The 25,755-nt window shown below is 47.1% G+C and overlaps 2 protein-coding genes across 2 annotated transcripts in view; both read right to left on the reverse strand.

Moving 5' to 3' along the window:
- The window catches only part of LOC139765882 (uncharacterized), a 28,674-nt gene extending 19,761 nt beyond the window's left edge, over positions 1-8,913 (reverse strand). Inside the window, exon 1 of the mRNA XM_071693765.1 lies at positions 8,297-8,913. Within this exon, the coding sequence (XP_071549866.1) occupies positions 8,297-8,329 (33 nt within the window). The 5' untranslated portion in view covers positions 8,330-8,913. The remainder of the gene's footprint in view (positions 1-8,296) is intronic.
- Positions 8,914-20,294: 11,381 nt separating this feature from the next.
- Positions 20,295-23,365, reverse strand: LOC139765883 (uncharacterized). Its single transcript, XM_071693766.1, has 3 exons — positions 23,033-23,365; positions 22,519-22,620; positions 20,295-21,214 (listed from the first exon to the last, which is right to left on the reverse strand). The coding sequence occupies exons 1-3, from the start codon at positions 23,051-23,053 to the stop codon at positions 20,942-20,944; spliced, it is 396 nt and encodes a 131-aa protein (XP_071549867.1). The 5' UTR covers positions 23,054-23,365; the 3' UTR covers positions 20,295-20,941.
- Positions 23,366-25,755: the final 2,390 nt, after the last annotated feature.

A 25,755-nucleotide genomic window follows, 5' to 3' on the forward strand; every position in this document is an offset into this window, starting at 1 on the left:
AAGAGGGGATAATCTGGCTGGTAAGGGAAGCGAGGAGGTCAGCCATGTTGTGCGGTGGGAAAGCTCTCGTCCGAGTAGACGTCAACTGTAAGGAAATAGAGTGGGTCACCTTAGCTCCACACGGAGGCGACAACACGTGAAGGCTGAGGTGGCTAGTGTGGCTGCAGGGAAACCTCTTGTACCGTTATGTAGCTGAAGTCACCAGGGTCATACGAACATCAAAATTAGAATTACTTTTTACGAAACTGGAAACTTAACTTCTGGATAACAACTTGGATAAAGTGGTCGTCCAGTGCTGCGGATGGAGGAGTGCAGAGTAAAAGAGGGAGTAGTTAAAGACAGATAGTTTGTTAAAACTCGTAAACAGTACAAAGAAGGCAACTACATCATGGACACTTTCTGGAAGAGACACAGGGAAGAGATGGGAATCAAACTGCGTTGGAAAGAAATGAGGAAGCCATAAATGACTACATCAGGGTAAGAAGGACCATGAAGACATCTGTGATGGGTAAACCATCTGATCACGATCCTAATCTAATAAGTCGGCTCAACGGTCACCTACAGAACTCTAACTAATTTCAACATTATTTTTCTCTTAATTTTCCTTTTCACCCGAGATGGCTTCTGGCTGGGTTATGTTTCAGCCCGTGTCGTGCCCGCCACGTTAATGATAATCAACAATTACAAATACAGGAGCCAGCCTCAGGTGGGAGGGTAGGCAAGGGTCGTCCTCTCCCTCGCTAGCCACCCTGGGTTTCCTTCGTTCACATGTACCAAGATCCAGCGAACTTCTTCAAATGTCAGTGAGCAAGGAATGCCATCTGGTCACACGTCACATGACATTACCGGCTTGTGCACAAGAGGCAGGAGGCTGGGGGCTTGTGGGTAGGGTCGTGGGCTTGTGCGTAGGGTCGTGGGCTTGTAGTATGGTCGCGGGCTTGTAGGTATAGTCGTAGGCTTGTAGTATGGTCGTATGCTTGTGGGTAGGGTCGTGGGCTTGTAGCATGGTCGTGGGCTTGTGGGTATAGTCGTGCGCTTGTAGTATGGTCGTGGGCTTGTAGTATGGTCGTGGGCATGTAGTATGGTCGTGGGCTTGTAGTATGAGTTCGATCGTTTCATGTCTGGAAGAACTGCTCAACAGTAATACCGTCAAACACCTTTACAAAATTAGACGTTATGATCAAGTCACCCCTTACTCCTCTTTTCCATGGTGGGCAAGTTCACGGCACCTGACCTTTCTCTATCATTTACCTCTCTCACTTCTGGTATTGTGTGTGTGTGTGTGTGTGTGTGTGTGTGTGTGTGTGTGTGTGTGTGTGTCTAAAAGAGAGAGAGAGAGAGAGAGAGAGAGAGAGAGAGAGAGAGAGAGAGAGAGAGAGAGAGAGAGAGAGAGAGAGAGAGAGAGAGTTGTCAATGGTGGTGAGTACATGTGTTTATGGTTCTTAACACGCCAATTTAAATACTCTTTCATTGTAATCACCATGTTTAAAAACGCTGACACTAATTACCACAGTTGTTTGTTCTGGACATTAGTCGACCACTGTAAATAAAGCCGTTCATCTGTGTTACTGTTTCCACGACAACGCTGGTGCTCACTACACGCTGGATGCGACCCCTTGAGCACGACGGTACGATCCCTGAGCACGACGGTATACGATCCCTGAGCACGACGGTATACGATCCCTGAGCACGACGGTACGATCCCTGAGCACGACAGTACGATCCCTGAGCACGACAGTACGATCCCTGAGCACGACGGTATACGATCCCTGAGCACGACGGTATACGACCCCTGAGCACGACGGTATACGATCCCTGAGCACGACGGTATACGACCCCTGAGCACGACGGTATACGATCCCTGAGCACGACGGTATACGATCCCTGAGCACGACAGTACGATCCCTGAGCACGACGGTATACGATCCCTGAGCACGGCGGTATACGATCCCTGAGCACGACGGTATACGATCCCTGAGCACGACGGTATACGATCCCTGAGCACGACGGTATACGATCCCTGAGCACGACGGTACGATCCCTGAGCACGACGGTATACGATCCCTGAGCACGACGGTATACGATCCCTGAGCACGACGGTACGATCCCTGAGCACGACGGTACGATCCCTGAGCACGATGGGTCAAAGGAAGAAGCCAAGATACCCAAAGGTCGTACCGTTGTGGTCAGGGGGCAGTGCAGTCGCCCTGAAGGGTCGTGCCGTCGTGCACACGGGTTGAACCGTTCGTCCGCTCCGCTTACGTGACACGAAGAACGCGTCGTGGACCCGCTATCATGATCAACAGGTTTGGGAAACAAGAGGAAAAGAGAGAAGTTAGAGAATATTATCAGCAGCCGGAGAGGCTGTAGCACGGGACCGGTCGTGCGGTGAAGTTGACGACAAAATCATAATATAACGGGGGAAGTGAGCGGCGTCGGCCAGGCAGGGGGACCTGTGAGGGGGTCGTGACTGGTGATAATGACCTCACGTTCACCCCGACCGCATAATGACCCTTCAGAGGGCAGGTACAGCGGCAGGGGTCCTCCACTGTGCGTCGCCTGCATTCACTTAGTGGATCAGTGACTCTCAATATTTGGCTCAGTAGACACAGGGCAAGGGGTAGGTGGACGGCGGCAAAGCACAAGTGAGTATAGTCTGGACCGTCCATTAATATGTTAATGAGAATTGGCTTCATTCTCAACACGCGCCCGAGACGCATACGCTGATGGATACGTCAAGTGTATGTTACTCGGATACGCCGTCGCTCTCAGTCCCAGATGATCCAGACAAACGTATCCACAATACAACGAACTTCCATGAGAGGTTCACACTGTGGCCGTCGTCGTAACGCTATAGCTGACTCGTTCCTCATCTGACGTAATGATGGGTCGCAACGATGGTTCGAGGGTCCTTTGCGAACATCTATTGTCGTGACGTTGTAGTGTTGGTGGAGCGCTGGCCAGGGATTATGTGGTCTTTTGAGTTACTTCTTCCCGGGACAAAAGTGATCTCAGTTCTCACGGATCTCAAGATAAGGTTGATTTAGATAACTGTTTTTGAAGATTATTCAGTAGGTTGATTAACACAGTTCCTACCTGTATATTTCTCTATAACTCCCATTTCCTGTTATCAAGATTCACAATGCAACTTTCCGATGATATAAGCATTCTTGTCTGAAACCTCCATATAATGATTATCACTATATCTGCTTCCTCAAAGCCAGAGGTGTTGTACAGGTACCGATCCGTTAGCTATTGCTTGCGTACGCACCCACTGAATAAGATATGGATACGCGTTATATGCCAGGCTGCTGTTTCCCATTGTTTCTGTGAGGAAACGAACCACACGGGGATTGAACGTTACAATACCTCCTCCTTTCCTTGAACAGTTTAAATGTGGAATTATCTTCTTTCCTTCAGTTTTTTCTTCATATAACCTTTCCACCTTTGAGAGTCAGGTTTACAAAAACAGGAACTGCAGAAAGGAATTTCTACATTCTTTTTATCATACTGAAGGACGCTTCGGACGCTGTGTGACGAACGTAATGTAACGTAACGTAACGTAACGTAACGATAGCAAGGAGCTACCTTACTGTATTTACCTCTTTCAGATATTCAGTTTGTATTACGTCATGATACATACACACGTCAGCGACGTTGATCCTTACATCACTGCCAAGTTCTGGTATTGAGCAGAAGTCCACCATATTTAGCTTCTTAAGCAGGTCGCTCTCAGGATTCAACGCACGCTCGAGTGCGTTCGTTGATCGCTCCGTTTGTCCGTCGTTCTCAACTGGAAATGAATCTTGAGTGGTGGAGGAAATGATGACAGACTCACGAGCAGAATTCCTGATCAGGATTCGTAGTCTCACAACGATGCATGATATCAAGACTGTGTGAACAATGTTATGAAGATAATGTGAAATATATCTGGGCTTTAGATTTGTCAGTATTACCCACACAGGATACTGGAGTAACCTAACCATAAGCTCGGGTCAGTGACCTGAGCAAGACGACTCCATCCAGAGTGTGTAGGGCGCACGATCTTCCAGCAAGTTTCGCAGAACTTTTCGAGCGTGTCGGATCGTACGGAGCGGCGTCGCACCACATGCTGATCATCCTGGACGTAGGATGATCAACGTCTTGATCAGTTTGATCTTAATCATTGTATTGCTCGACGACTCATACAAGAAACATCACTTACCCTCTCCGTCCGTGACGTCATCCGTGATACATCCGTGACATCATCCATCATTATCACAAACCCATGACGTCACACACACACACACACACACACACACACACACACACACGTGGCATTATCAGTGACACAACATTCGTGACAATACAATCAGAAGGCATAGAAGGGAAAACACTAAATGAGGCAAGAGAACCGACCGCCTTAGCCAGCGCAGGAGAAAGGTCAGCGATCATGGTAATGCTAGACGGAAATTACTGTATACAAACACTGGTGCAGCAGCAATAAATAGTACTCTGATGGAGTCTGGCAAGTGGTACGACCCTTGTGCACGACGGTACGATGCTTGAGCACGACGGTACAACCCTTGAGCACGACGGTACGACCCTTGTGCACGACGGTACGATGCTTGAGCACGACGGTACGACCCTTGAGCACGACGGTACAACCCTTGAGCACGACGGTACGACCCTTGAGCACGACGGTACAACCCTTGAGCACGACGGTACGATGCTTGAGCACGACGGTACGATGCTTGAGCACGACGGTACGACCCTTGAGCACGACGGTACAACCCTTGAGCACGACGGTACGATGCTTGAGCACGACGGTACGATGCTTGAGCACGACGGTACGATGCTTGAGCACGACGGTACAACCCTTGAGCACGACGGTACAACCCTTGAGCACGACGGTACGACCCTTGAGCACGACGGTACAACCCTTGAGCACGACGGTACGATGCTTGAGCACGACGGTACGATGCTTGAGCACGACGGTACGACCCTTGAGCACGACGGTACAACCCTTGAGCACGACGGTACGATGCTTGAGCACGACGGTACGATGCTTGAGCACGACGGTACGATGCTTGAGCACGACGGTACAACCCTTGAGCACGACGGTACAACCCTTGAGCACGACGGTACAACCCTTGAGCACGACGGTACGATGCTTGAGCACGACGGTACGATGCTTGAGCACGACGGTACGACCCTCGTGCACGACGGTACGATGCTTGAGCACGACGGTACGATGCTTGAGCACGACGGTACGATGCTTGAGCACGACGGTACGATGCTTGAGCACGACGGTACGACCCTTGAGCACGACGGTACAACCCTTGAGCACGACGGTACGACCCTTGAGCACGACGGTACAACCCTTGAGCACGACGGTACGATGCTTGAGCACGACGGTACGATGCTTGAGCACGACGGTACGACCCTTGAGCACGACGGTACAACCCTTGAGCACGACGGTACGATGCTTGAGCACGACGGTACGATGCTTGAGCACGACGGTACGATGCTTGAGCACGACGGTACAACCCTTGAGCACGACGGTACAACCCTTGAGCACGACGGTACAACCCTTGAGCACGACGATACGATGCTTGAGCACGACGGTACAACCCTTGAGCACGACGGTACAACCCTTGAGCACGACGGTACAACCCTTGAGCACGACGGTACGATGCTTGAGCACGACGGTACGATGCTTGAGCACGACGGTACGATGCTTGAGCACGACGGTACGATGCTTGAGCACGACGGTACAACCCTTGAGCACGACGGTACGACCCTTGAGCACGACGGTACAACCCTTGAGCACGACGGTACGATGCTTGAGCACGACGGTACGATGCTTGAGCACGACGGTACGATGCTTGAGCACGACGGTACAACCCTTGAGCACGACGGTACGATGCTTGAGCACGACGGTACGATGCATGAGCACGACGGTACGATGCTTGAGCACGACGGTACGATGCTTGAGCACGACGGTACGATGCTTGAGCACGACGGTACGATGCTTGAGCACGACGGTACGATGCTTGAGCACGACGGTACGATGCTTGAGCACGACGGTACGATGCTTGAGCACGACGGTACGATGCTTGAGCACGACGGTACGATGCTTGAGCACGACGGTACGATGCTTGAGCACGACGGTACAACCCTTGAGCACGACGGTACGACCCTTGAGCACGACGGTACAACCCTTGAGCACGACGGTACGATGCTTGAGCACGACGGTACGATGCTTGAGCACGACGGTACGATGCTTGAGCACGACGGTACGATGCTTGAGCACGACGGTACAACCCTTGAGCACGACGGTACGATGCTTGAGCACGACGGTACGATGCATGAGCACGACGGTACGATGCTTGAGCACGACGGTACGATGCTTGAGCACGACGGTACGATGCTTGAGCACGACGGTACGATGCTTGAGCACGACGGTACGATGCTTGAGCACGACGGTACGATGCTTGAGCACGACGGTACGATGCTTGAGCACGACGGTACGATAGCTAAGCACGATGATACGATTCATAAGCACGGCGGCGGCAGGATCCTTGAACACGAGGGTACATGATGGCCTTCACCTTTGCGACCTGACCATTAAAGGGATCAGATCATAAAAGCCAGGTCATGATATACCCAAAGGTCGTACCGTTGTAGTTAAGGGTCTCACCATCGAGGTCAGGGGTTAAGCTTGTACATGGGTGGAGAGTCAGTGAGGCAGGAGGTAAGTAATATGCGAGAAGGTTGGGTAAGTGTGGTGTGGACTGCTCCTATATGATGTACACAGGATTCTTAATGATGCTTTGAACAAAGTATTTGTCGTCTCTCACTTTTAAAACAAACGTTTTTGATCCTTCGGAAACGTTGTTAACAACCACGTTTTATGTTCTTTCACCACATATTTGAAGCCATGGTTTATCCCATAGAATTCACCAATTTTTATCAAATATAAATCTAAAGAAAAAGTTTGCGAATTCCCAAAAGTTAGAGAAAATAAACAAACAAACAAACAGTCCGTGTCACCAAGCCTCCAAGGAAACGTTTCTTATTATCTACAACTTGAAAACAAGAGTTTGTTTACCAACGTTTTTCATTATCACTACTAGTTTTCTAAAGCACTCACTCTAAAGAAACTTACCCCCCAACGTTTCCATAAAACGTTTTCAATCATATATAGAAAATACCGTATTTCCAATCGTTCAATATTGTCGTGTCATAATTCATCACTCGTTGTACGTTTGCCATCTCACTCACAACGGTGACACACTGAGTCAGTTATCCCTAGGGTTAGAGAAGAGGTAGAACACATCACCAGTGGTCGATCACATTGACCAGAACGACCAGAGAAAGTTGACCAGACCAGAGTTGCTCGGGAGACAGAGATGCCTACTTACCCTTCCGGGACTCACCCTCAAAAATGATATGAAAAGAAATGAATAAGAATGAATGATATAAAGAATGAAAATGGATATACAAGTACGAATCAAACAGATGTAAGATTTAGAGAAAATGCATTATGACCACCACTCGGTGTATGGTTCCACTCAGCTGAGTTACTGAGGAAACGTTTGCCTTGTTACACACAGGAAACGTTTTTCGTCCCATCGTTCCATGCTACGTACGTTTGTTTACCTCAACATCTGGAGGAAGCTCCTCCACACATTTTGGTTAAGGTGCTTTGACTGACAGATGTTCTCAGATAAGATATATCAGATGAGGAACTAGTGTTGTTTCAAATCTTTTTACGACAATTAACTAGACTAGTATCTAGTAATGACACCAGAAAGATCTGAAGCATCAAGACCTTCAGCATGATTTGCCTAAGACCCTTCAGCATGACATGATCAAGACCCTCAGCGTGACCTCTAGTGCCATACGTCCAAGACTGAAGGCAACACAACACGACCTCTAGTGTGACCCCTGCAGTCCCACCTTAACAAAATCAAGATTTCAGCACAAGAGAAATAACAATTTCCAGCATGAGGTCACGAACTTTCCAGCATGAGGTCACGAACTTTCCAGCATGAGGTCACGAACGTTCCAGTATGAAACTCACTCTTCCAACAAGCAGTTCATACTTTCGCGTTACTGAGCACAACTGCAGTGATGGCTCACACGCTGGTCGTACCTCAATATCACCCAAATTCTGGGAAGATAAGAAATCCTTTAAAAGTTACAAACTTCTAAAAACTTTCCAGAATGAAAGGAATCCTTGGAAAATACCACAAGTTTCTATGTAGCGAAGATGATTACAAAAAGATGACTTATGATGATATGTACTTACCAGGAAGATGTCCAAGTACCGACGTCCTCTCATCCCCAGGTAGTAACCAGTACTGACGGGGCACACACAGCACAACCCTCACAGCCGCTCCATGGACGGTTTTTCTGCCACTCTGACGTCACAACCTTGAAAATCGTGGGCGGGTGACTGGCTCGCGAACGTTGTGAGCGGCTATTAAGCTGGTTAAGAAAGAAGCGTTGCAGGAGAGTCTGGAGAGTTCGTGTGGTGGAGAGGAGGTCTGGCTGATGGGGAGAAAAACTGATGAAATTTCCGTCACTGTCGTCAACTGCTGGTGAGGAGAACGTCATTCCGTAGCTAAAATAAATCATCAGTGAAAAAAAAACACTGTCTCTGTTGTGACTCACTGGTGGAGACAATGACCATGTGTGCTGTCGCTCGCTTGAGGAGACACTGCCCCCTTCACTGCCGTAGATCTCTGGTTAAGTCAGTGACCGTCCCCGTCACTGCTATAAAGTTACGTAAGAGTAACACAGGAACGGGTCCTGCTCTGGGTGCCAAACTGCAGCCACCTCCTATTGCGGAGGTGTCCAGTGTGCCACACTCCCACCAACCCTCTGTGGCACCGCAGGAGGGCCACAATCTACAATCCCACCCCCTTTCTCTCACACATGTAACTCTCTACGCCCTCTCTCTCACACATGCAGATCCCCATGCCCTCTTTCACACACATACAGACCCCCACTCCCTCTATCACACACACGCACACCCCCCACTCCCTCTCTTATACACACGCAGACCTCCTCTTCCTCTTTCATACTCATACAGACCCCACTCCCTCTCTCACACACAAGCACACAGCAAGTCACAAATATGTCTTTCATGAGTGTCATGTGACACACACTAGGTATAACCAATATCAAAAACACGTTGATGTTGGTCATGGTGACCAGGGTCTGGGGTCACACCAGCCGACCAAACCTGATCTCTCCGTCTTGTCTGGCTATCGTTTTATGTTCCACAGGAACACACCCACAGCTCTTGAGCTCGGCCCTTCCACAGGTACACACACACACACACACACACACACACACACACACACACACACACACACACGTCACACCTCGGGAAATACCTGGAAATGGACACCAAGGTTTTCCCTTTTTCCGGGTGGGCAAAGGCCACGCCATCAGTGTACCTTTTCTGCTTGGCTGACACAAAGGTTTATTTCCGCTTGACGCTCCCTGTACGGTATACCCTGCCCACACCTGACACAAACACCACTGTCTGAACCCCTGACGGACCCAGGGAAGGTCTCTCTCTCTCTCTCTCTCTCTCTCTCTCTCTCTCTCTCTCTCTCTCTCTCTCTCTCTCTCTCTCTCTCTCTCTCTCTCTAATAGGATGATTACAGGAGAGGAAGAAGACGTGGGACAAGAGAAGGGACAGTTTTAAAAGGAAGAGAAGACTGGAGTGTGTACATGTATATGTGTAAGTATTTGATGTGTGTTGGTGATCTGGAAGCGTGTTTTTGGTGCCTCATTTATATACCCCTGTAAACTGGGGCTGTGTATGTATTTAGTTGTATCTTTTGCTTTTTGAAACGATATTTACCAAGCTATTCTGAGCATGACCAGCTGGCGTGGTGCATGGCCCAGCTGGTATGTCCTTGACAATCAGGTGTTTCTGCTAGCCAGCAGTTACGTACTACAGCTGGCAGGAGGTGTGGTGCATGATCAGCTGGTGTGCTTGCTAGCCAGTAGGTACGTTCGCTGGTCATATGTTGTAGATCTTGACCAGCTGGTCAGGCTCTTGTGGCGCTTAGTCAGCTGGTGTGGGGTCTGACCAGCTGATTTGGTTGATAAACCCATTATCTAAACAGACCGTGGACTCTGCATTGTCCCTTTAAGGAGGAAACTCCGCTCTCATTCCTGTCTCAGGCAGGGTCAAGGAACCACTTAACCTCTGTACTAACTCAGCTACGAGGTTTTATTGATGTAGCATTTGTTGTTATCCAGACCGCTGGAACACTGGGGAAAAAATACTCACATACCTTCCTTTATGCATGTTACGCCACACCTAACCCAGTGACCCTCTGGTTTATGATCTCTGGCTATGAATTACTTTCTCGTCACACACACACACACACACACACACACACACACACACACACACACACACATACACACATACACACACACACACACACACACACACACACACACACATACACACACACACACACACACACACACACACACACACACACACACATACACACAGGAGTAAAGACACAGTATGAATATACGAGGTTAAGGAACGGGGCAACACGAGATTAAAAATCTCTCCCCGTAACATACAAATAGCAACACACACACACACACACACACACACACACACACACACACACACAAACACACACACACACACACACACACACACACACACACACACACACACACACACACACACACACACACACCTCCCAATTCGAGTCAAATGAAAAACTTCTTTAAGATCCTTCTTATCAACCCTGACCATCCGGTGACCTCAGTAATTGTTGAAGGGAGTGGGAGCGAGAGTCTTAAATAATGATGATGACGTCAGTTGATATTTAGACCAGCGATGGTTGTGAGTTGCCCTTCGTTCTGTGGGTCAATGGTGGAGTCAAGTTCGTTAATTCGCGGCAGCATTTGTACGAGCGTCCTGATGTGTTCACAGCGGACGAGTAACACACGAACGATCCAGGTGTTGTCACCTCTCACATGCCTCGTAGCTCCCAGACGTACGTTTAAAAGAAAAATGCATCCCATGTACAGCCGACTTCAGGCCCTCCACAACCGCTCTCGACACTGCTTCGTCACTTGTTCGGATATATCAATGTAGGAGACAACAGCGAGCACCGAGGCGTAGCGGTATGGGGCAGTGAGGGCGGGCGACCCTCTTTTGAGTTATATTCTCCAAGTGTTGAAGAAACTTAATAAGAATTGATAAACTATATTTTCTTATGATAATTCTAACCCGTTAGGCTCTCACAAGGTAGAATCGCTAGTCCCCCATCAGATAAAGTCTCTGCTCTGAAAAATGTGACAATATCTGGTCTCCGGCCATAAGTCCACTGCTTCAGGTGTTTGCCAACCAGCACGTAACTATTGTCATACCAGAGTGACCAAATCTCTAACCTATAAAGATTTATGCACCTGGTGACGTAGCGCTATGAGGGAAGATAAGTTACCAAGTCTAACTTTACCTGGCGATGAGCTGAGACAAATTCAAAGGAGATGAAAAGACCTTGATAACATTGCCAGAAAAATGACTAAACACTTGAACCAGTTGGGTCCCCCCCACTCTCTCTCTCTCTCTCTCTCTCTCTCTCTCTCTCTCTCTCTCTCTCTCTCTCTCTCTCTCTCTCTCTCTCTCTCATTAGATCGCTAATGTTTTATCCTGTCTTTTAAGTTTATACAGTGGACGCTTCAAATGGTTGGTCTTGCTGTGTTTGATGTAGTCCACATATGAAATGCCATCATCAGGTGGGTATAAACTAATGACTTGTGATGCATCAACCACACGTCAGGTGCCGACCGTCGTGGCTACGTTTCTGTAGAATCCTTCAGATCGACGACTTTGTTCCAATAGGTATTGAAATATTCTTGTATCTATCATCAGTAAACATTCCCAGGACCTCAAGCCACTGAAAATGAAAAAAAAAAAGTTGATATTCTTCAAGAATCTCACTTTCTCACGCCTCCTAAAAGGCATGACGGAGGCTACCTTCTCTCTGGTGTAGGATTGTGTCAGTATGCTAGACAAATCTACCCACTCGCTATCCATGTTTTTATCAGTTTTCAGACAGCAGCAAAGTCCTTAGTCATGGCTGAATAATATTTTACACGATTCCGTCCGTTTTTGTGAAGAGAAAACGAAATATAATGAAGGGTGTGCGTCATGTAAGGAGCCCGGGAACGCTCCTCCACCAGATGACTGCAACACGTAATCAAGGTAGCCGTGACTACTCTTCCTCGGCTCTTGTGAAACACACATTAACCTCCTTCAGCTACGTACGACCCTCGTGAGGTGGAGTCTGGCGTGGGAATCTTGTACGACCCTCGTGCACTCGTGTTTATCGTGAGTCTTGAGGTGGTAGTGTGAGGCTTGACCTTGTGGGCATAAGTCTCCGGATACCTTCAAGTTCAGACTAAGAGTACTTCAAGGTCTGGTTCTGGGACCTTTCAGTTCAGACTCGGAGCGATGTAGATTCAATATGTGATCACTCCAAGTTCAGACTCCGTGTATGTAAGTTCAGTCTCAGGACACTCCAGACTCCAGGCGCTTCAATTTCAGGTTTCAAGCGCTGAAAGTTCTGTTTCTAGGTGTTGCATCAGGCTTTTGGGAGACGTTTAGACACAATATCAACAAAAAATTCTTCTTACCATGAATAGCAGTGACGGAGGCCACCTCTCCTCCTCTTGCTGCACATTGTCTTTCACCCGCCAGACGGAAGCTGAGATGTTTCCACCCACTCTTCATCCGACAGACGGGAGCTGAGAGGTTTCCCCCAAACGTGCATTGGCAGGTTTCCTCCACATTTTCACCCACCAGACGTATACTGAGAGGTTTCCTCCAAGCCTTGAACCTCAGTGGGACTGGGAGCATTACCAGCAGGTCCTAATGCTGAACCTGTTCTCCCATCATCACATCGTTTATCAATCTTTTTGTCCCCATATCTAAACCTTCAAACTAGTTGTCTATACATAACAATGCTGAAACACCTTAAACACTGTTCTCGGTAAACGTTTAAACGTTCTTACCTGACGCGACCTTTCCCTTCGGCTGTGTAACCTCGCCCTTAATGCTGACCTTTAGGAAGGTGTTTTGCCTGGGAGTCATGCGATGTTTTTCCAGGGAGGGCCACGTAACGCCCTAGTAATGACTTCCATTGTGGTGCTGAGGGTCAGCCTGCATGAGCGGGGCTGTAGGTACCTGCTGGGGTGGGTGGTGTGTCTGCCTGCTGGGGAAGGTCGTGTGAGGATATGGAAGCCAAAATGGAAGGTGGGATGAGAGTGTCGTGGCAGGTGTGAGGGTGACAAGCACCCCAGTAGTGGACTAGGTGTGTGTGTGTGTGTGTGTGTGTGTGTGTGTGTGTGTGTGTGTGTGTGTGTGTGTGTGTGTGTGTGTGTGTGTGTGTGTGTGTGTGTGTGTGTGTGTGTGTGTGTGTGTGTGTGTGTGTGTGTGTGTGTGTGTGTGTGTGTGTGTGTGTGTGTGTGTGTGTGTGTGTGTGTGTGTGTGTGTGTGTGTGTGTGTGTGTGTGTGTGTGTGTGTGTGTGTGTGTGTGTGTGTGTGTGTGTGTGTGTGTGTGTGTGTGTGTGTGTGTGTGTGTGTGTGTGTGTGTGTGTGTGTGTGTGTGTGTGTGTGTGTGTGTGTGTGTGTGTGTGTGTGTGTGTGTGTGTGTGTGTGTGTGTGTGTGTGTGTGTGTGTGTGTGTGTGTGTGTGTGTGTGTGTGTGTGTGTGTGTGTGTGTGTGTGTGTGTGTGTGTGTGTGTGTGTGTGTGTGTGTGTGTGTGTGTGTGTGTGTGTGTGTGTGTGTGTGTGTGTGTGTGTGTGTGTGTGTGTGTGTGTGTGTGTGTGTGTGTGTGTGTGTGTGTGTGTGTGTGTGTGTGTGTGTGTGTGTGTGTGTGTGTGTGTGTGTGTGTGTGTGTGTGTGTGTGTGTGTGTGTGTGTGTGTGTGTGTGTGTGTGTGTGTGTGTGTGTGTGTGTGTGTGTGTGTGTGTGTGTGTGTGTGTGTGTGTGTGTGTGTGTGTGTGTGTGTGTGTGTGTGTGTGTGTGTGTGTGTGTGTGTGTGTGTGTGTGTGTGTGTGTGTGTGTGTGTGTGTGTGTGTGTGTGTGTGTGTGTGTGTGTGTGTGTGTGTGTGTGTGTGTGTGTGTGTGTGTGTGTGTGTGTGTGTGTGTGTGTGTGTGTGTGTGTGTGTGTGTGTGTGTGTGTGTGTGTGTGTGTGTGTGTGTGTGTGTGTGTGTGTGTGTGTGTGTGTGTGTGTGTGTGTGTGTGTGTGTGTGTGTGTGTGTGTGTGTGTGTGTGTGTGTGTGTGTGTGTGTGTGTGTGTGTGTGTGTGTGTGTGTGTGTGTGTGTGTGTGTGTGTGTGTGTGTGTGTGTGTGTGTGTGTGTGTGTGTGTGTGTGTGTGTGTGTGTGTGTGTGTGTGTGTGTGTGTGTGTGTGTGTGTGTGTGTGTGTGTGTGTGTGTGTGTGTGTGTGTGTGTGTGTGTGTGTGTGTGTGTGTGTGTGTGTGTGTGTGTGTGTGTGTGTGTGTGTGTGTGTGTGTGTGTGTGTGTGTGTGTGTGTGTGTGTGTGTGTGTGTGTGTGTGTGTGTGTGTGTGTGTGTGTGTGTGTGTGTTGTGTGTGTGTGTGTGTGTGTGTGTGTGTGTGTGTGTGTGTGTGTGTGTGTGTGTGTGTGTGTGTGTGTGTGTGTGTGTGTGTGTGTGTGTGTGTGTGTGTGTGTGTGTGTGTGTGTGTGTGTGTGTGTGTGTGTGTGTGTGTGTGTGTGTGTGTGTGTGTGTGTGTGTGTGTGTGTGTGTGTGTGTGTGTGTGTGTGTGTGTGTGTGTGTGTGTGTGTGTGTGTGTGTGTGTGTGTGTGTGTGTGTGTGTGTGTGTGTGTGTGTGTGTGTGTGTGTGTGTGTGTGTGTGTGTGTGTGTGTGTGTGTGTGTGTGTGTGTGTGTGTGTGTGTGTGTGTGTGTGTGTGTGTGTGTGTGTGTGTGTGTGTGTGTGTGTGTGTGTGTGTGTGTGTGTGTGTGTGTGTGTGTGTGTGTGTGTGTGTGTGTGTGTGTGTGTGTGTGTGTGTGTGTGTGTGTGTGTGTGTGTGTGTGTGTGTGTGTGTGTGTGTGTGTGTGTGTGTGTGTGTGTGTGTGTGTGTGTGTGTGTGTGTGTGTGTGTGTGTGTGTGTGTGTGTGTGTGTGTGTGTGTGTGTGTGTGTGTGTGTGTGTGTGTGTGTGTGTGTGTGTGTGTGTGTGTGTGTGTGTGTGTGTGTGTGTGTGTGTGTGTGTGTGTGTGTGTGTGTGTGTGTGTGTGTGTGTGTGTGTGTGTGTGTGTGTGTGTGTGTGTGTGTGTGTGTGTGTGTGTGGTCTATTCATAACAATGCTGAAACACCTTAAACACTGTTCTCGGTAAACGTTTAAACGTTCTTACCTGACGCGACCTTTCCCTTCGGCTGTGTAACCTCGCCCTTAATGCTGACCTTTAGGAAGGTGTTTTGCCTGGGAGTCATGCGATGTTTTTCCAGGGAGGGCCACGTAACGCCCTAGTAATGACTTCCATTGTGGTGCTGAGGGTCAGCCTGCATGAGCGGGGCTGTAGGTACCTGCTGGGGTGGGTGGTGTGTCTGCCTGCTGGGGAAGGTCGTGTGAGGATATGGAAGCCAAAATGGAAGGTGGGATGAGAGTGTCGTGGCAGGTGTGAGGGTGACAAGCACCCCAGTAGTGGACTAGGTGTGTGTGTGTGTGTGTGTGTGTGTGTGTGTGTGTGTGTGTGTGGAGTGTAGCGTAGATGTTGGCACGGTAGGGTGGGTTAGGATTAGCCTGGTGGTGATGTGAGTGTAGCGCCACTACTAAGCCTAAATAACCCAACAGCTGAACGGCCTCAGCCAGCAACCACGCCTGCCCGCATGCTGGCTGAGCCATGCTTTCTGCTGGCCAAACACGGCCTCCCTTGACCTAGTGCGGTAATGACCTCTAACTCAACACACGAGGCGTGAGTGTATGCTGCGTGCTCTCCGCCCACAAGCCATGCGTTACGACACACACCCAGGCCACAGCACTGTTTACTTCTCCCTGCCTGAGCATAGTGATCACCTGACCGCCTCGCTACACTCGCCTATACAAGACGATGTGGTGGGGGGAGAGGTGGAGGGAGAGGTGGGAGTGTCGTGGGGGCGTTTGACATACCCTCCTCCGTTGGGGCAGCCACCGGGCACCGCCATGTTTCCTGATAGTAACAATCAAAATCTTATTACTTGTCACATCACGAGTTAATTGTCACCTTTCCCGGGGTTGTATCACTGGGTTGCATGGGTCTGCATTACGTACTATCAAGAAAATGTTTGGTCTCAGCAGCGGCGATAAAACATCGCAGGTACTGTTGTTACTCCCTGAGGAACGCCCGGAGGTGAGAAGCGGCGGAAATTATCGCTACCTTCAGTAGGTCTGAGTAACTTGACCTTCACATTTGTGAGTTGCAGACAGGCAGGAGCTCTGCCATTGCTACTGTGGGCCGGAGGGGGAAAAGGTTATTATTACTGAACGAGGAAGGAGTAATAGAGAAACCTAGGAAGGGATAGAAGGACGAAAGGGAGGTAGGAGAGGTAAGAGGCAGGTGAAGGGAGGCAGGAGGGGCAGATGGTGCGGGAGGGTGGTGGAGGGAGGCAAGAGAGGCAGATGGTATGGGAGGCTAGTGGAAGGAGGCAGGAGGGGCAGGTGGTGTGGGATGCAGCTGGAGGGAGGCAGGTGGTGAAGGAAAGGTGGGGAGTGGAGTCAGGGGGAAGGGGTACATGGGAAAGCCAGATAACAAAAGACACGACTATCTACAATGAGGTCATGTGTTGGAGCAGTAACGGTATCTTGACTTCCAAATGTACATAAATGGAGACAGAATGGTTAAACAGATGGTCCCTACCCACCTACCATTCTCCAACACCAGAACAGTTCTGTAGGGCGACTACGGAGTACATGGAGAGTCTAGTGACAGAGGCTTAGGGAAGGATGACTGGAAAGGAACATTTCTGTTTTTATTTCAGCCGCTGGATTCTGAGCTATAAGGAAAGAAAAGTTAAAATACGTAAATATCATGTTATCATTCTTTATCAAGATTATTCACTAATGATTTCAGTAAAGTATTTGTTTTGTTTAACTGTGATCTGAATGTACTGATGGTAAGGAGGGCCGGGAGGTGGAGCAGGGGAGATGGACTGTCTACCTTGGTTGGGCGGTGGAGCCAGGAGGAATGAAGGAAGACTCAGGGAGGGAGGAATGGATAGGACGGAGGAAGGAAGAGTTGTGGAAGGAAGCTTGGAAGGAGTGGAGGGAGTGTGTGAGTGATGGGGAGAGAGAGAGAGAGAGAGAGAGAGAGAGAGAGAGAGAGAGAGAGAGAGAGAGAGAGAGAGAGAGAGAGAGAGAGAGAGAGAGAGAGAGAGAGAGAGGTGAGCGAGGGAGGGAAAAGGAATAGTGTGGTAGTGGAATAAACTGACGGAGGATGACGGATAGGGAACGGATGGATGATATACTAGGATGGAGAAGAATTGTGGACGTTAGAAATGAGTGGTGGAGGAAGGTGTGGGGAGTATGGTAGAGGAGGGTGGAGAAGGAGGTGAGGGAAGCACTTTCACCCCTGAACCCATGACTGGTAGCCTTCCCGTAGACCACCGTGGAATGTTCGGCCAAGTTACTGGTCAACACCTGACTATAACACAAGAACTATAACACAACTCGTCCTTCTTCCTCTCTACACTGGCCATCTCTGTCAGTCCTTAATTTCTTACATCACTTATATCGTAAACTGCTCATCTAAGGATCAGTTGTCAAATTAATTAGTTTACAGATGAGTTAATTACCAGCGGCTGTTTAAGAATATCATCTCTGAGCAGATGATGTGAGTAAAATGAAATCAGTCTTGCTCTAGTTCTGGAAATGTATGAATATTCCAGCATCTTGCCTGGAATACACATCACATGGTTCAGCAGGAACTGGAGAAGGTCACTGCTCAGTGACCCCAGCTCCCGACCACGCCTGAGAGGTCACCTGTAAAATGGTGGCTGACTTAATGTAACACCTACCACTGCGGCAGGCCTGGCTAGGGGCCACCACCCACCTGTAACAGGCCAGGCCTGGAGCCACCACCCATCTCCAGCAGGCCAGGGAGGAGACACCACTTACCTGCAGTGAGCCAGGCCAGCAGCTACCACCCTTCTACAGTAGGTCAGACCAAGAGCCACCATCCGCCTGCAGCAGGATAGGCTAGGAGCCACCACCTATCTGCAGCAGGCCGGACTAGGAGCCACCACCTACCTGTAGCAGGCCGGACTAGGAGCCACCACCTACCTGCAGCAGGACAGGAGCCACAACTCTCCTGCAAGAAGCCAGGAGCCACCACCCTCCTGGAGCAGAAAGATCAGGAGCCACCACCCACCTATGGCAGGCCAGGTTAGGAGCCACTACCCTTCTGCAGTAGGCCAGACCGGCAGCCACCACCCTCCTCCAGCAGGCCAGGCGTGAATATCAGGATCATAAAGATCAGATACATTATGCCGTGTCGTGCCCGTACAACACGAGTGGTTGGGCTTCCACGAAGGTCATGACTCTGGTGATTGTTCGCGCGTCCACCACGAGCTGGCTTCTGACGCCCGAATTCTGTGCGACATTTACCTCTGCAGAGACGCCCCAAGTGTGTGGTGACCGTCACAATCAAATTAACGAGCGAGTCGTTGGTTCGGAAACCAGCCAAGGCATGCTTCATCAGCGCCCCACACCGTGGATGACGCTTGTGTTAACGAACTCATTTTACCTCAAATGAACGATGCAAACGTGTTGGTCAGGTTAGACTACACCATATCACCGTCTAGTCTATATCATCAAGGCCATTGAACGAAAAAATAAAAAATGGACAAATTTTCTATGTAGATGATGGGTCGGTCGCTATACAGATGGCTCTTATGGTTTGTGTTGTTGTTAAACTGATTGACAGCAGCTCGGCTGTGCCACGCTCAGGCAACAACAAGAAGCCGCATTCAATAGTTTCCTGCGTGTTGAGTTCCCCCGCGCATGACAGACCACAAATATCCAGCTTCTTTGTAACAAAAAATACTGGTCCACTAAGATCATATTTGCAAAAGAGAAGATTGGTCTGCCATGGACTAACGTGACATTATAAGTCAGGAAATTATAAGGTCATTTTCAAGATTTCGTAACTTGTCAGTGCTAACGCTGACCAGACTATATCATTGTTATCATTATCATTATTAATATTTTATTATTATCATCATTATCATTATTATCATTATCATCATTATTATTAACATCATCATTATCATCCTTGTTACTGTTACGTGATTATAATCATTACTGACAGCAGTAGTGATACTGGTGGTGTATTTATCATCACAGTCTCACCTTTAACCCCTGCCCGTAGTACATGAAGCGCTCATCTGGAACACACGAATAACACCCCTCATCGAAATATGGTCTTTTTCACCTTTGTTTTTCCTTCTTAATTCTTGTACAGATTCAGATAAACACAACATTTGTCATGTAATTGTTTTTTCGCCCAAGATGAGAGGGACATGTTTTCCCACTCAGTGTCGGTCGCTATACAAAGAAATATGGGATTGTGGTTAGTCAGTGTTGAAAATGTTAACTTTTCTACGCCTGACAGTCACTTTTGTGTCACTCAGATTAATACTCATCGTAAAACACGTCAGTGAACCACTCCACACCCACGAGAAGCAACTCGCCCGTCTCCCATTTTATCTTTTCTTAGTTTCCTTAACATGTAAACTCCTCGTGACATAAAGCTGAGGATGACTAACAGGGGCGTGAGTGGCAATAACTGCTGCATGAACAGTGCAGTAATCCACTCACCTCGCCTGCTGGCCCCATACTGATCTAGTTTCCTGTGTCACTCAACACAAATTGCCTCACTGCCCTCGTATTAGCCAGCGTCGCGCCTCTGGGAACAGACCGACTGTGATGGAACAGATGGTCGAGTCTGCCTCGTGCGGGGAGATCACATACGAATCGTGGTCCGGTACACAGGAGAGATCATACAGGAATTCTGAGGCAGAGTGTTGGATGCAAAGTGGATTTACTCACTTAATAGCGTTAAACGATGAGTTGGTGGCAAGGGATGATGACTTAATGGCTTGTGATGATTTAGTAGCAAGGGATGGTGACCTAAAGTCCGGGAAGCGGGATATATATATATATATATATATATATATATATATATATATATATATATATATATATATATATATATATATATATATATGAATTTAGAGACAAATGACTGTCATTTTTTTATTTGCAAAGCACTACAGTGGACTAAACAGTGGACACGAGAGAAGATATTGAACAGTTCGGAAAATTGAATGCCAATCATACATAAAGAGCTCATCTTGCAATTATTGAACACATCAACTACTTGTTTAAATGAAGAGACTGTGTAACTCTGACACAAGCATGAATTGAAATGAATACAGAGATAGAGCACAACAGGTACGACAATATACTGCAACAGGTACAATATCACGCTGCTGTAGGCACGACAATACACTGAAGAATGTACGAAGTACACTTCAACAGGAACGATAATAATTCACGGCAACATGTGCTACAAAACACTGCAAAAGGAAAGACAAAAGCAGGTTGAATACAAGACGAATTAGATATTTCCATTATGCCAGGAGGCGCAACCTTTAATCATCGTTGGATGCAAGATGATGAAGAACTAGAACAGGCACACAGGAGACGAAGGAATGTTGGCCTTACGTGAAAACGTAATTACCAAGACGGTAGGTACGTCTTTCACAGCTCCTAGTGCGGTGCTCCGGGAAGGTGAGGGAGATTTGTATTTTTGATAAAATAACAAATCATTCTTTTTTGGCCTATGTCGTCTTCGGGCAGAAAGTGAGGGGCGCGCTTCTGCCGCATGCGACACTAAGCCTGCACCGTCTCGTCTTTAGCTACGGCGGCTCTGTTGGCTGCGGCCGCATACTGTCTGAAGAATTCGGAGGTGGCGTGGGCAACGTCGGGAGTGAGGCCTCCATATTGGAAGTTAGGGGACGGGGCTCCGGGCGTGGCGGGAGCTGTGGTCGAGGGTGCGGGAGTGGCCTGTGTAGCCTGGCCCTCAACGGGGTCGTCAGGGGCCAAGCGGGCCAGCTCGGCCAAGAAATTGTAGGCCTCATGGAAGTTGTTCCTGGCTTGCAATACCTGCAGGCACGGTACTTATGGTTACTACCTACTCAGTACACACACACACACACACACAGTGGAATTAGGACTATGTTGTACATTGTTAAGGTTAATACGTAATACATACAACAAATACCTTGATAACAAGACTGACCTCTACAACACTACTAGTCATAACGTTCCCCAACAGGAGACCGAGTCACCCGTCTTCCTCACCTGCATCAGTACCTCTCTAAACTTTCTAAAACAGTTATGTTAATACATTTCCCGCAAAATTTTAAACATGTTCCTCAAGAATGAGCGAGTCAGTAGGTTCTTATGTTCTGTCGCCTGGAGCAGGATGGTAAGATCCTTGTGTACCATGGCCTGGCCTTTGACCTGGTCCTCAGGGGTCAGGTCAGAGGCTATGCCATTATATCAAAGGGTCGTGTTCTCAAGGGTCGTGTTTGTTCTCTGTAGATAACGTGAGGCCTTGTGGTTGCAGGGCCTGTTAATGGTATGGACCCCAGTGTGTCGTGTCTTGGTAGAATATACACACAGGTCGATTCTGTTGTTATCCCTATGTACCCTGACACCTTTATATTACTACAAACTTAAAACAAATATTGTGACATGCCAGGCTAATTTGTTATTTACTACAACTACTATCATAATTAGTATCTGTGTGATCTCAAATCTTCGAAACAACATAGATACATGCAGTCCTTGGGAAGGATGTACAAGAGTTATGGCATCTATATTCATCAAAATCATAAAAATAAACATTAGAGATAATGATATACTTGTTATATAGAACTGGAACAGTTTTGGTTATCAATAAGTCTTATCATTACTGGAATTATGACCAGGCAGTAGTCGGCAACCATTACAACCAACAACATTATTCATAACCCTTGCAGGTTGTGTCACATACTCGATCATGCTACCCGGGTTCAAGTTAATTTCACACAGGATTGCAATTAATTTGGCCCCGTGAGAGCAGACCTGATATATGTAAGCATCTAATTAAACCTGAAACTCGTTATTTCTTAGCTTTTTTAGGAATATAAAATCTGAGACATGATTACCATAGTGGTAATTTACAGTGGTAATTTACATTAGGTGTAATAACTTTTGGAAATTAAATACAATTGGTTTTGAGGTACAGGTCGTATAGCCACAGCAATGAAAACAGGAAATTATTATTAAACTTTGTCTATGTTACTAGGATATTCAAGACGTTATGACATCAAACACAAAACCTAGTGAGGCTCGTGTCTTTACGAGACAAATACAGACGAACCCTTGCCGTATGCCAGCTACTCTGCTCATCATCACCTTACCTCTGGGGTGAAGCCGGCCACGAAGGGCGCCTGCGGAGGCTTGGCTGCGCTGCTGTCGGTGTTCTGCTTGGGGTCCGCCGCCACAGCCAACACCAGCAGTGTCTGGGGAGGAAAGAAGAGTCGTGTTTTACAGAGGAACTACCTTCAGAGAACATACGTAATGATGATATGGGTGCATGCAAATGAAATATTAAGTGAATATCTTTCAGGTGAGCTAGATAATTTGTAATCTATTAGTGTATCTCATCTAGGGAAGACACGGGGGAGTAATATCCAGTTTGGTTGGTCACTCTTATGGTGTGATATATGTACAGGTCCTCCGCCTGCCACAGTCCAACTTGGAATATATATTCCCAGTCATAATCAACATGATCACGACTAAGACAATTTGGAGAGATATTGCGTAAAGAGGCATCTAGCCATATGACCCACTGAGACAAGCTTCAACCTCACTGTGATAACCAGTCAGAACACCAGAGCATGTCTGCACCTCAGAGAAGGACCGACGACTTACCACAGTAGCCACAACCAACATGATGGAGAGTGCTATGGGAGGAGGACGGAAGACCTTAGTTGCTATAACGGTCGATGGAAGACTCTGAGTGCTGTCCAGGACCCTGGGGCTCTATATACTAGCGGAGAGCAGGAGGGCCAGGGTCCCCGTGCCTGGCGGTGCTACGGCTGGAGGCAGGTAGAGGACGCAAGTGGGTCGGAGGCATGATAGGTCACCATCAGCAGCAGCGCCAGACTTCTGGGTCAGTGCGTCGCCTTCCGCACTACGACGGAGATATCCCCGTCAGCCTCCGCCACACAAGTACCACCAAGACTTGCAACTCACCGGAACGTTTACCACTTGTTTACTTCCTAGTGGCAGTGGTGATCACAATCGAGAGTCACTGTTCATTCCAATCATGGAAAAACCATTTTCTTGGATATATATATATATATATATATATATATATATATATATATATATATATATATATATATATATATATATATATAAAAGGTTTTCTTTAACATTACTATTAAAAACATTTTCTCAAGTGTATTTTTTATGTCAACAGTTTCCGAAACTACATGGAAAGTGATATATCTCAAACTTCGCCAAATACAAGATATATATTGATAAACAAAGAAGAAATTCTGGTAACCATCCGAATGTGAACATTAACTTAAAACTACTTGATTTACGTTAAGTACAGATCCTGTATCGCAGTAGGACCGGAGGGCATGTGTCAAACAGCGCATTTCTTTCAGACGTATCATGTGACTGAATTCCCCTTCGGCAATTTTCAGTAAGGGTAGTTTTGTTACTGACTAAATGGTATAGTTATCCTTACGTCATTCTCTCTTCCAGTAACCTTTACTGTGATAATGACGCAAGATAATTCGTTTTTCCATTTATCACATCAGACTCGTACAGGATCCTTGGCATAGCTCCATCCATAATGTCAATAATAACCCTAACGATTCGACCCTAATGATTCGACCCTAATGATTCGACCCTAATGATTCGACCCTAATGATTCGACCCTTATGATTCTACATCCGATTCTTTCCCTCATCAGCGAATAACCAGCGACTCTTTTTCTTCAGCTTTAGTGGAAGATGAGGTAATCACAACATCTCACCATACAATGACCGACCCTTCCATAATCACATGTGGGACATTTGTTCATCATCCCTGTATCCCTGAAGATGGGATAACCACATGAGCGCTCGCATCTTCGTGTTTCATGTCTCATGTGGCTACCAGGAACTTCCTGACTCACGTGTTCTGTTGTGATTCATCAACATAAAGAACCAGGAATGTGTTGGTTTGTTTTGAAGAATTTCCACTTTGGCCCACCTAAAAGCGCGAATTTACACTGGTGGCGATACAGCTGACCAGATGGTTTAATAACCATTCTCCCACACCCAACACACACACACACACACACACACACCTAACGCGACCTAACCATAGAGGCAGTAGAATTCAAAGTCCAAAAAACATTACATATTCAAGATTGTGTATCAATATGCTCGAACAGATAGCCTCGTCATAAACCACCAGGTCCACTGTTATCTGTCGTTCCCATGTACGCCCAGGTACACGGAGGGGGGCTCACACGCGCGTGCAACGTGAAAAAATTCTGTCAGGAGAGAAACTCTGGTTCAGCAGAGCGTGTGAAAGGTCTTGGCTAAGGTCACATTAACATAGTCATTCCAGTATCCCTATTGTTCATCCCACACGAGACCATATGAACTATACTATCACCCTCCCTTCCACCCACCCGCTACAGACCCTTACTATCCCACCATCTCACAAATCACAAGTTGATTACACAATCATCACATGATCTATGGAGGTGCACGGAGGGCAGCGGACACTGACGAATGGTGAGGTGTGGTGAGTGACAATCACAGGTCAAATGTGTTCCAGTGAAGGTGAATGGCTACAGAAAATGTTTAAAGTGTTAAGGAAAAACAAGGCGACAGACCCATTGTTTCTTCACGTACCTGACATACACGCTTGCTTTCTACACGGCATATATATATATATATATATATATATATATATATATATATATATATATATATATATATATATATATATATATATATATATTATATACAGCCCCAGATCGTATTCAGCATGAAAGATAGTCCTAATACTGAGGTTATCAAGCAAATTTATTTCCCTTCGAAAATCACTAAAGTTTGCAGGTATCATTAGTTAAGGATATTACGTAACGTAAAAACCTTTTGCTTCAAAATTGAAATAAAACAATGAAACGCTTCAATACTTGAAATAATCACGGAAAATATTCAATAATGCTTCCCCAAGTAAACAGATGCCTAACATATACGAAGCAGAGAATCAAAAGAATCTTTAATTACGTCATTGCAGATTCTAATGAACTAAAACATCATTTCAAGCCAAGAATTGTATTCAGTCTGAAAAATACTCCTGACAGTAAGATTATCAAGGTAATCTACTTCCCTTCGAAAAATACCAGTAATTGCAGGATATTCCTTAGCCCCCCAAACTCTTTCCTTTATGTTTGAAATATGTCATAATGAAACACTTCTCTGGTTATAATAATCATGGAAAATATCTCATAATGCTTCTCCAAGCATACAGGTACTCTTTGAATATGAGTAAAATAATCACATGAATCTTTGAATACTTTAATTACAGCTTTACTGACCCCGAAACACCATTTGAAGCCACTGTCTTAACTTCCATCT

This window comes from Panulirus ornatus, chromosome 56 (assembly GCF_036320965.1).
Source record: "Panulirus ornatus isolate Po-2019 chromosome 56, ASM3632096v1, whole genome shotgun sequence".
In the NCBI taxonomy this organism is placed as follows: domain Eukaryota; kingdom Metazoa; phylum Arthropoda; class Malacostraca; order Decapoda; family Palinuridae; genus Panulirus; species Panulirus ornatus.